The 12458-nt window shown below is 44.7% G+C and overlaps 1 protein-coding gene across 1 annotated transcript; it reads left to right on the forward strand.

The window, feature by feature from the left end:
- On the forward strand, nucleotides 1–12458 carry sts (steroid sulfatase (microsomal), isozyme S). The gene is made up of 10 exons (XM_078243985.1): nucleotides 1–88; nucleotides 1189–1347; nucleotides 1658–1779; nucleotides 2605–2727; nucleotides 3456–3867; nucleotides 5268–5404; nucleotides 7836–7973; nucleotides 9986–10145; nucleotides 11219–11340; nucleotides 11829–12458. Exons 2-10 carry the CDS (start codon nucleotides 1208–1210, stop codon nucleotides 12188–12190), a joined length of 1716 nt encoding a protein of 571 aa, XP_078100111.1. The 5' UTR covers nucleotides 1–88; nucleotides 1189–1207; the 3' UTR covers nucleotides 12191–12458.

Here is a 12458-nt window from a genome sequence, read left to right on the forward strand (position 1 = left end):
CCTAACAAACTCAAACTTGACGAATCACGGAATTTGCATCTCACTGTTCAGGAAAGTTTGGATGAATAGTTGGCGATGTGCAGCGAAGGTAAGTGAACACCTGTCATCTCCGTGTTAATAAATGACGTCACAGAGCGACATTTTACACATTTATCGCTTTTAAAGACGATTCCGCTCATCACGGTTAATGTTAGCGTTAAAGTTACTCATGTCCTTTACTTATTTATTGGCAATTGCGCACCCACCAGACTCCATGTAAATAAACAGTGATTTTAGCATCGTAAAACACACTTCATTTAACGTGGACAGAAACAAAATAAAACTATCAAAAGCCGTCTTGGTTCATCTTTCCACTGTTCCAACAATCACCACTCTGGTTTGGTTGAAATAAACCCTTAATTCCCCCATTTACATGTGGAGATATGCTGGCTCTATACACGCTAAAAGTCCTGATTATTTACATGGAGTCTGGTGGAGATATGCTGGCTCTATACACGCTAAAAGTCCTGATTATTTACATGGAGTCCGGTGGAGATATGCTGGCTCTATACACGCTAAAAGTACTGATTATTTACATGTGAGTCTGGTGGGTTTGGTGATGGTGATTTCGGGGCTGTTTCATGTTGAACAAAAATGATTCTACTGTTTTACAAAAATGTCTATCTCTGTAGGGATCCTTTCCATAATGTTGTCTGTTTAAAACAGCACTTTTAGTACGTTGAAACCCCAAATAACTCTTTAAGTACAGTATTTGGGTACATGTAGCCTACTTAGTTACTTTCCACCACTGTTTACCCTTGATCCCAACATCCCGTCCTGTCCCTGTATACATCTAATAACTCAAAGTTGTCCTGTTGAGGTCAGAGTCCTGTTTGTAGGCTGCTACTTCATCAGTGGTGAAAGGGTTTGCCCTATTCTGAGACTTCACTTTAGTAAAAAATATGTAAAAATACTACATTATTATTAGTACTAGTAAAAACAAAAGTATGATTAGACCATTAAACACACAACTGGTTGGATCCTTTCTACAATGGGAGGAGAGTTCTTTATTTTTAATACTTGAACTACATTTTCCTGATGATACTTACAGACTTTTACTGAAGGAACATTGTCACTGCAGGCCTTTTTACTGTGTGGTATTAGTACATTTACTGCAGTAAAGGATCTGAATACTTGTTTCTCCTCTAGAGTCTCTGTCTCTGACAACATGAAGTCTGCGTGGCTGCTGCTGCTCCTGGAGATCAGCTGCGTGTCTCTTCAGGAGAGCAGGAAGCCTAACTTTGTCCTCATGATGGTGGACGACCTGGGGATCGGAGACCTGGGTTGCTACGGCAACACAACACTGAGGTAAAGACGTGGCGCTGGACGGCTACGGTGCACAGTGTTTCTCCTGGGTTTACTCTTACTCTGAGTAAATATTCAATGAGCTACTTTTTACTTTTACTAGAGTAGATTTTTATGCCGGTAATTTTACTTGTACTTAGGTAAAAGTTCTTCAAAGGACTAGTACTTGAGTAGAATATGTTTGTACTCTTTCCACCTCTGAATGTGATTGACACAACAAAGTTGGATTGAAATACAAATACATACAAAATCTTTGGATGAAAGTTTTGTGGGTTTCGAGCCCTGTGACTGTGGATGAATTGTGATTTTGCAGGACCCCCAACATTGACCAGTTGGCGCAGGAGGGGGTGAAGCTGACGCACCACATCGCTGCGGCGAGCCTCTGCTCTCCCAGCAGGGCGGCATTTCTCACCGGGCGATACCCAATACGATCAGGCCAGTTCAAAGACACACACACACACACACACACAAATCAACGTTACTGACGGACACGGTGGTAAATGTTGCTCTGTCAGTGTGTTAGTAGTCTCTCATGTCCAGACCTTCTTCCACAGCGCTGTAGAGGAAGGTCTGTCTAGTCCACACAGCATTCCTGGATGGGAGGAAAACCTGCTCTGGTTTATTGGCATTTCTTTAAACCAGTCACAATTGTCTTGGGCGGTGCTAAGCTCCGGACGGAGCCACGGTGCCTCTGCTAAATAGTCTCAGGAAGGAACTTGTTTTGGTGGAACATGTGGACGTTCAAAAGTAGTTTTAGTCGTGCAACAGAAAACTCCGATTGGACAGATAGTCTAGCTAGCTGTCTGGATTTACCCTGCAGAGATCTGAGGAGCAGTTAACCATAGTCCTCACAAATCCACCGGAGGTTAGAACGCCAACACAGAGACAGAGGAAGGGGACGGACATCGGCAAAATTTCTGTGCGGCACCTGGCTATGATGTCGGACAATACAACTGTTAAACACTGTTAAATTAAACAGATCTTTACTTCCTTTGACTGTAATATGTTCCTCTCACTTACAATCTTCATTTGGTTTCAAACCTTCTAAATCGTGGGGCCCATTGAGGGAGACCCTCATTTTCAATGTGGCCGAGTGCACAGCATGCATTTCAGCAAATAGACAGTAACATTTCAATTACCAAAGACTAAAACAATCTTACTTTCCCCCCACAGTCACATGCTTTGTGATTTTCAAATAAACAGTGACAGCCCTAAAGTGTGATGTGGTTTATAATATTTAGTCACTGTCCTCTGTAACAGGTATAGCGGGTGATGGCAGAAACTGTGTCTTTACATTCATCGCTGCGTCTGGAGGACTTCCCAGCCAGGAGGTGACCTTTGCTAAGATTGCCAAACAGCAGGGCTACGAGACGGCTCTCATTGGTACGAATATCTCAGCTGCATTTATATTCTGTTTGTGAAAAGCTGAAACAGGCGCCGTCTTTCTGGGGATCAGGTTCAAGATAAACGCTGTCATTACTTTTACTCTGTTCACAATGCGTGCACTTTGTAAAATGTTAAGGATCAAGGACATGGATTATGTTATTGTATTTTATGTTGTGATATCAATATTGTTACATAGTAATAAGTTTTTGCCGTTTAGTTGCTTTTTCTGACCCTTTTTTTCTAAACTTTTGGTGCTTGTTTTTCAGGCATTTTATACGCTTATTTGCTTATTTCAATGTTTTTTAATGTTGTCATTGTCAGACACTTAGAATAATAATCTGAGTCTGTCAGCGGCAAAAACAGAATTTAGTGGACGCTAACGGATGGTCCGCAATTGCCAAATAACTTTAAATTCATACACTCATACTTTATCGCTTTTTCTGACGCATTTTATCAATGTTTTTGGGGCTTTTTTCAAGGTCTTTTTATTACATTGTATATGCTTATTAAGTGTTGTCATTGTCAGACACTTTAACTTTACATTGCAGCTTGTTTCTTGCTTAATACTGAACCAATCAGTCACTTAGACACCAATGGTTGGGAAAAAAATCTAACAAATTGCCCTTTAAAATGACATTTTCTTGCCTCAGTTTTCATGTTGTTTTTTCTCTTTCCATTCTTTCAATATCTTCTGTTTTTGTAATCAAATGTCCTCTCTCTCCCAGGAAAATGGCACCTAGGACTGAACTGTGAGAGCAGCGAGGATCACTGCCACCACCCCAGCGTCCACGGGTTTGACTACTTCTTTGGGATCCCGCTGACCAACCTGCGGGACTGCCAGGCGGGACACGGCACCGTCTTCATGATCTATAAATATTTACCGTACAGGACGCTGGGCATCGTCTGCCTCACCGCGGCTGTACTCCACTACGGCAGCATCTTCATCCTCCGCCGATGGCTGCTTCTGAGCCTGCTGACCCTAGCGGCCGCGGCCGCAGGTCTGATAGTGGCGCTCATTGTGATCATGCCGTACATCAACTGCCTTCTCATGAGGGACCACAGAGTTGTGGAGCAGCCGTTCACGTCTGAAAACCTGACGCAGAGGATGACTCAGGAGGCCGTGGACTTCATAGAGAAGTACATACTATATACTGAATACTGTGACCTTTTTAGACTTCATAGAGAAGTACATACTATATACTGAATACTGTGACCTTTTTACGTACTGCATACTGTGATTGCTTTGGCTTTTTTACCACATACTATGACTTTTTTGAAGGTCCCATATCATTTTCAGGTTCATACTTGTGTTTTGGGTTTCTACCAGAACATGTTTACATGCTTTATTTTTCTCCTACTGTCCGTCTGAATATACCTGTATTCACCCAGCACCTGTCTCTTTAAGCCCCCCTTCCCGAAAGAGAAGCCCAGTCTGCTCTGATTGGTCAGTGTTTTTGGGTCTTTTGCATCTGTGTACTCTGTGTCTCTGCACCGTCATTGCAGCAATGACTGTAACGGCACTGTAGCGGCCCTTTCTACATATATATATATATATATATATATATATATATATATATATATATATATATATATATATATAGTCTAGTTGTGACATCACAACCGTACAGGAAGTCCTGACGGCCCGTTTAAAGACACAGTCTCTGAATACGGGCGGTGGGCATTTCTCTGTCGATTGAGCGTGTTTTGATACTTTTAACAGTATTTATGTATAACCTCGACCTACTTTATAATACAAAAAGACATGGAAGTCTCTTGTCTCACAATGTGGGACCATTAAGACTTTATTATTTTTTATATTATAGACTTTATATTAAGCTATATTGTTGTGGCTAACTATCACGTTTTCTTACGACATACAATTACTTTTTGACATTTTATAACATACTATGACTTTTTGACTTTTTTTTTTATAATAATAAGAAACATAGAAAGACACTAAAACATTCTGAATTGGAAAAATTATGATGTAGTAAATTAGGAGAATAAGGATACAAAAGAACAACTATGTAAAGTAGAAGTTTGGAGGTTTAAAGCCAGATTTCTAAAATTGTCCAAGAGGCAAAAGTGAGTTGATTTTAGGTAATGTCATTTAGTTCCAGGAGTCTAAAACTAAAAGCAGTTTAGTTTTAGGTACATGTCGGATTTTTGCATACTATGATTTGTTTGACATTTGTTACGACATACTGACTGTTTTGATGTTTCTTTGACGATGTACTATGACTATTTTTTTCTAATTTTACATGACGGCTTCCCTGATCCACGTTTATCAGAGAAATCTTGTTTAATTCGCTCCGAAACATTTGGAATCTGCGTCAGGTCACGTGTGGTCGGAAACATATTGAACTTTGACGCTAAAACATCCGTACTTGTACCAAAACAATGAATCCATCATGTTATCATCAAGCTACAGGATGATATAAAAACCTCAACAATGGCCTCACCCTTTAAAAAAAACAGTTTATTCCACTACATTTCTTTTCATGCTGGTAATAAATGTGTTTCTTCTGTTCCTGCAGGAACTCGGCGAGGCCTTTCCTGCTGTTCTTCTCTTTCCTCCAGGTGCACACGGCCATGTTTGCTTCAGCGGCGTTCAGAGGAACCAGCCGCCACGGCATCTACGGAGACGCCGTCCACGAGGTGGACTGGAGCGTAGGTACGTCGGCGGAGCCTGGTGTTGCTCTATGTTTCTGGGATTTTACAACAAATCAAACAAAACAACATAACCGACTTCCTGACTCTGGCTCCAAGGCTACATCTCCACCGCTACGTTTGGTTTAAAAAGGATTATCTTCTGCTACGTTTCCCCCTCTCATTCCCCCTGCTCTGGTGTTTCCCCCTCTCATTCCCCCTGCTCTGGTCTTTCTCCCTCTCATTCCCCCTGCTCTGGTGTTTCCCCCTCTCATTCCCCCTGCTCTGGTGTTTCCCCCTCTCATTCCCCCTGCTCTGGTGTTCCCCCCTCTCATTCCCCCTGCTCTGGTGTTTCCCTCCTCTCATTCCCCCTGCTCTGGTGTTTCCCCCTCTCATTCCCCCTGCTCTGGTGTTTCCCCCTCTCATTCCCCCTGCTCTGGTGTTCCCCCCTCTCATTCCCCCTGCTCTGGTGTTTCCCCCTCTCATTCCCCCTGCTCTGGTGTTTCCCCCCTCTCATTCCCCCCTGCTCTGGTGTTTCCCCCTCTCATTCCCCCTGCTCTGGTGTTTCCCCCTCTCATTCCCCCTGCTCTGGTGTTTCCCCTCCCTCTCATTCCCCCTGCTCTGGTGTTTCCCCCTCCCATTCCCCTGCTCTGGTGTTTCCCCTCTCATTCCCCCTGCTCTGGTGTTTCATTCTGCCCTGTGTTTCCCCCTCTCATTCCCCCTGCTCTGGTGTTTCCCCCTCTCATTTCCCCCTGCTCTGGTGTTTCCCCTCATTCCCCTGCTCTGGTGTTTCTCCCTCTCATTCCCCCTGCTCTGTGTTTCTCCCCCATTCCCCTGCTCTGGCGTTCTCATTCCCCCTGCTCTGGTGTTTCCCCCTCTCATTCCCCCTGCTCTGGTGTTTCCCCTCTCATTCCCCCCTGCTCTGGTGTTTCCCCCTCTCATTCCCCCTGCTCTGGTGTTTCCCCCTCTCATTCCCCCCTGCTCTGGTGTTTCCCCCCCTCCTCATTCCCCCCTGCTCTGGTGTTTCCCCCTCTCATTCCCCCCTGCTCTGGTGTTTCCCCCTCTCATTCCCCCCTGCTCTGGTGTTTCCCCCTCTCATTCCCCCCTGCTCTGGTGTTTCCCCCTCTCATTCCCCCTGCTCTGGTGTTCTCCCCTCTCATTCCCCCTGCTCTGGTGTTTCCCCCTCTCATTCCCCCTGCTCTGGTGTTTCCCCTCTCATTCCCCCTGCTCTGGTGTTTCCCTCCCTCTCATTCCCCCCTGCTCTGGTGTTTCCCCCTCTCATTCCCCCTGCTCTGGTGTTTCCTCCTCCCATTTCCCCCTGCTCTGGTGTTTCCTCCCTCTCATTCCCCCTGCTCTGGTGTTTCTCCCCTCTCATTCCCCCTGCTCTGGTGTTTCTCCCCTCTCATTCCCCCTGCTCTGGTGTTTCCCCCCTCTCATTCCCCCTGCTCTGGTGTTTCCTCCCTCTCATTCCCCCTGCTCTGGTGTTCTCCCCTCTCATTCCCCCTGCTCTGGTGTTTCTCCCCTCTCATTCCCCCTGCTCTGGTGTTTCTCCCTCTCATTCCCCCTGCTCTGGTGTTTCCCTCTCATTCCCCCTGCTCTGGTGTTTCCCTCCCTCTCATTCTCCCCTGCTCTGGTGTTTCCCCCTCTCATTCCCCCTGCTCTGGTGTCCCTCTCATTCCCCCTGCTCTGGTGTTTCCTCCTCTCATTCCCCCTGCTCTGGTGTTTCCCCCTCTCATTCCCCCTGCTCTGGTGTTTCCTCCTCTCATTCCCCCTGCTCTGGTGTTTCCCCCTCTCATTCCCCCTGCTCTGGTGTTTCCCCTCTCATTCCCCCCTGCTCTGGTGTTTCCCCCTCTCATTCCCCCTGCTCTGGTGTTTCCTCCCTCTCATTCCCCCCTGCTCTGGTGTTTCCCTCTCATTCCCCCTGCCCTGGTGTTTCCCTCATTCCCCCCTGCTCTGGTGTTTCCCCCTCTCATTCCCCTGCTCTGGTGTTTTCCCTCTCATTCCCCCTGCTCTGGTGTTTCCCCCTCTCATTCCCCCTGCTCTGGTGTTTCCTCCTCTCATTCCCCCTGCTCTGGTGTTTCCCCCTCTCATTCCCCCTGCGGTTGCACACCCAAAGAATGGTACATAACCATACAGACTAACAGATGAAAGAAAAGATTTTAATTTTATTTTATTTATGATGTTACATGTGGACATCACCTTTTTGGGACCACTTGACTTGGATCCCAAAAACCTTGTAATATGATTTCAGCATAGTCGTCTCCTATAAAATCTATTTGCTTCTGTTAAAATAATCCTGAGAAATTGTGAATCGAATCGTGAGTTGAGTGTACCGACAGATCCCTAAAACTCACAGTCATCGTTTCATTTCAGTTTCAGCGGAGTTCTGAACCAAAGAAAAGAAGAGATTGTGTCCAAACACTTGCAGACTCTGTGTATATTGTGTCTGTTCTCAGGTGAGATCGTGCAGACTCTGGACAGACTCCGACTGAGTGAAAACACTCTGGTTTACCTGACGTCAGACCAGGGCGCGCACCTGGAGGAGATCTCGGCCAAAGGAGAAGTCCACAGAGGATGGAATGGAATATATAAAGGTACAGCAGGACAACAAACAGAGATTAGCTCTGGGCCTGCACTCACACTGCAATCATTACATTAAAGGGGCGCTACGCAGTTTTGGCCATTTCTTCGCTGGTTTCTGGCTTTTTGCTGGCAGGTTTCTCTATAGACCCCCCTGCAGGTTGCTCTATAGAGCCCCCCCTGCAGGTTGCTCTATAGAGCCCCCCCTACAGGTTGCTCTATAGAGCCCCCCTACAGGTTGCTCTATAGACCCCCCCCTACAGCTCCTATGTTTCATCGTGTCTGACTCCTCTCTCGGTCAGTCTGCTGTTTCCTCTTTCTCTGTTCCTCCGACAGCTTTCTGCTTCTTTTTTGCCGGCTCAGCCATGACGATAGTCTGAAAACCTCCATCTCTACCTTGCTAGCCGGTTCCTGGATAGGCGTATGTGTGCAGTGCCGTGAAGCAATTCGTTACATGGCGAGACCTGATATCACGCCATACTTCCTGACACTGAGGCAAGGGTGGTTTTTCCGCTCCTAGGTGCTAGGGGGGAGCAAGACAACCACCATTCAACTCCAAAAAAGTCATATAACCATTCCAATGACTACGAAGCTGTTCAGTTAAGGTCAATTAAGCTAAAAAAGCTGCATAGTTTCCCTTTAAGGGCCAGATCATATCATACCTTACATCATTACATTCTTCTGTAAGGTAACAACCAGACCCCATCACACTGATGCATACCGTGCCCGAGACCAAGCCAACCGAGCCCTGGTCCGGTACGGAGCGATCACACTAGTCAAGCGAACGGGACTGAGCAAAACATGCTCGGGCGCGGTCTTACACTACTAAGTGTGAGGACATCCTTATATACTTACATTCTATTTTTTTAAGCAACGTTTTTGACGCTTCCAAAGAAAATTCCACTTTGTCGGTCAATGCAAATGTGTGTCTACTCCCGTCTTTGCATTGACTTTGTATGTAATTGCACCACGCAATTCCAGGAAAACAAATCGGTATAACGTTCACTTAAATGGATACTTGTGCGATTTTAAACCAGCTGTGTGTTTCATGGCAGTGTGTGCAGACGAACGGCTTCCCTCCATGTTACCAGCTATCAGTTTGTTAGTCTGACGTTTCTTTCTCAGATTGATTCTCAGTTGCTTTTTGTTTTGCTGTTTGGAGACCAGACATACGGAGTTCTGCTTTTTAAAGACTTTCAATTCAGTTCAATTTTATTTATAGTGTCAAATCATATTATCTCAGGACACTTTACAGATAGAGTAGGTCTAGACCACACACTATAATTTACAAGGACCCAACAATTCTAGTGATTTCCCCAAGAGCATGCATGAATGCGTAAGTGCGACAGTAGCGAGGAAAAACTCCCTTTTAGGAAGAAACCTGGGACAGACCCAGGCTCTTGGTAGGCGGTGTCTGACGGTGCCGGTTGGGGGTATGATGAACAATGGCAATAATAGTCACAATAAAGATATTGTAATAGTTATAATAGTTCATGGTGTCGTAGAGCACAGCAGGGCGTAACAGGGCATGGCAGGGTGTTGGCCGGACATAGCAAGTCGAAGCCGGCCATTGCAGTGCGTAGCAGGGTGTAATAGGGCACAGCAGGGCGTAGGGCAGGACCACGGCGACAGCTGCCACCATGATGTAGGTGCCATCATGATCCAAGATGATGATGCTGGGCGGAAAAAGAACATAAGGACTCCGGGGAATAAGCTCCCCGGAGCTATGTTAGTAACAAGCATTTCTGTGACACAAATACACACAGACGGAAAGAGAGAGGAGAGAGAAGCTCAGTGTGTCAAAGGAGGTACCCCGGTAGTCTAGAACTATAACCCCATAACTAAGAGCTGCAGAGAAGGGGAGATAGGGAGGCGGTGCGTCATGATTGTGGCTACACACCTTCCCCCGCCGGTCTAGGCTAACGCTGCAACCCCCCACTCCCTAACTATAAGCTTTATCGAAGAGGAGAGTTTTAAGTTTACTCTTACTTGCACTCTTACACTTTCTCTTCTCTCCTCTGAGCAGCAGGGAAGTCCACAAATTTTGAGGGCGGGATCCGGGTCCCGGGAATCCTGCGCTGGCCGGGGAGCATCCCCAGCGGCAGACAGATAGACGAGCCCACCAGCAACATGGATCTGTTTCCAACGGTGGTGCAGCTGAGCGGAGTGACAGTCCCGCAGGACAGGTCAGGCTTCAGTCAGTCAGAAACAAACGCAGCCTGAAATCTCTGCCACGTTTAAAGAAGAGAGAGAGAGACTCTCTCTCTTTGGGTTTACTGATCTGAGCAGAGGAAACATGTAGAGGGAGATATATATATATATACACACACACACACAGGGTGCAAACTACGGGGGAGCTAGGGGGAGACATGGGCGCCCCTGAAAACGTGATTTGTGAAATGTTGGTTAAAAATAGCTAGTTAAAAAAAAATAAAATAATCAAGGTTTGTATTGAATCGTGGGTCAAAAATCGTGATACGTACCGAATCGTGGGTTTGGTGTATTGTTACAGCCCTAAAATATATATATATATATATATATATATATATATATATATATATATATATATATATATATGTATATATATATATATATATATATATATATATATATATATATATATATATATATATATGTATGTGTGTGTATATATATATATGTATGTGTGTGTATATATATATATGTATGTGTGTATATATATATATATGTATGTGTGTGTGTATATATATATATATATATATATATATATATATATATATATATATATATATACATGTATATACATGTATATATATATATATATACATGTATATATACATACACACACATATTTATAAATAAAGCAACTAAACAAACAACTTTGGTGCCTGAAACTTGAAGCCAACACTGAAGCTCCTTAAAGCTGCCTTTTCCAACCTTCCCCCCCCCACACACATTTTTCAGTCTCTCTGTCTCACTATAAGTCCACTCAGCCAACGACAAAAAAGTTGGAAAAAGCAAGAAAAAAAAGTGACAAAAATCAAAATACTGTTGAATAAAAAGAAAAGTCAAAAAAGGTGAAACTCCTGGCTGTAAAACGTCCAATGGGTGACGTCACTGATGCTCCGTGCATTATTTTTACATTCTATAAATAATCCAGAGTCTTTCATTTAATAATAATAGTATAAGATAATACTATAATAATAATGTAATGCAGAGGCTTTGATCAGAGGGTTTTCTTTGTGGTTTTACTGTTGCCTTCCTGTCCTCTGGTCTGCAGGCAGATAGACGGTCGGGACCTCATGGATCTGCTTCAGGGGAGAGTTGAACGTTCCAACCACGAGTTCCTCTTCCATTACTGCAACGCCTACTTGAACGCAGTCAGATGGCATCCCAAAAACAGTACGTCCAAACAATCACCCAGTCACATTTATCCAAATATCTATCTATAGAACCATACCATCAGTTTAACCATGTTGCCACTAGATGGCGCTCTCTGTCCAACAAAGGGTTGAAAGCAAACTGAGTTGACCCTTCTTCGTTAAACCAAGAGCGCCATGTAGTGGGCGGCCATTCTACAAACTAAAGAAAATACTTCATGAAGCTTCACTAATAGAAAGCGACCCTTTTTTGCTACTTTCTAGAGCTTTTGCAAAAATGTTGGTGCTTTTGGTGCTTCTTCTGATGTTTTTGTCGGTGGTGTTTATGCATTTTTATGCGCTATTTTTCAATGCTCTTTTTCGTCAATTTTATAGCTTTTTTTAGGCACTTGTGTTGCTTTTTTCGAGATTTTTGACGGGTTATTTTGACGCTTTTTTCAATGTTTTTGTCCCTTCTTTCCATCCTGTTTAGTATCTAACTATTGACTTCATGCGTGATGTTTTCTGCAGGCAGCTCGGTGTGGAAAGCCTTTTTCTTCACACCAAACTTCTACCCGGAGAACGAGACGGCGTGTTTCCACACGCACGTCTGCTTCTGCACGCCGGACTACGTGACGTACCACGACCCTCCGCTGCTCTTCGATGTGTTCAGGGACCCGTCAGAGACGACGCCGCTGACTCCTGACACCGAGCCGGCCTTCCACGCCGTCCTGGCCACGATGGAGGCGGCGGCTGAGATGCATAGCAGGTCGGTGGAGCCGGTGGAGAGCCAGATATCGGCGATGAACGTGATCTGGAAGCCCTGGCTGCAGCCGTGCTGCTCCACACTCACACAGCTCTGTCAGTGCCCGCAGGACCCACAGGACGCTTAACTATCTTTAAACTCATCCCTATCAGCTCTGTCAGGACAGGAAACTCCAGGAGACTTTCACATTTGTTCAATCTCAGAACAAATCTATTATTTCTATTAAAAAAATGTAATCAAATGTTGGTCTATGTATGTAATGTCTGTGGAGCCAGAGTGGGTCTTCAAAGGTATTAATAAAGTCTTATATTGAATATTCTAAAGAGGCCTTAAAAGTCTTAAATTAATGATGTCTTGTCCTTTCGTAGGATTAAATAAAGGTGTTTTGTGTGGGA

This window comes from Sander vitreus, chromosome 24 (assembly GCF_031162955.1).
Source record: "Sander vitreus isolate 19-12246 chromosome 24, sanVit1, whole genome shotgun sequence".
Classification (NCBI taxonomy): Eukaryota; Metazoa; Chordata; class Actinopteri; order Perciformes; family Percidae; genus Sander; species Sander vitreus.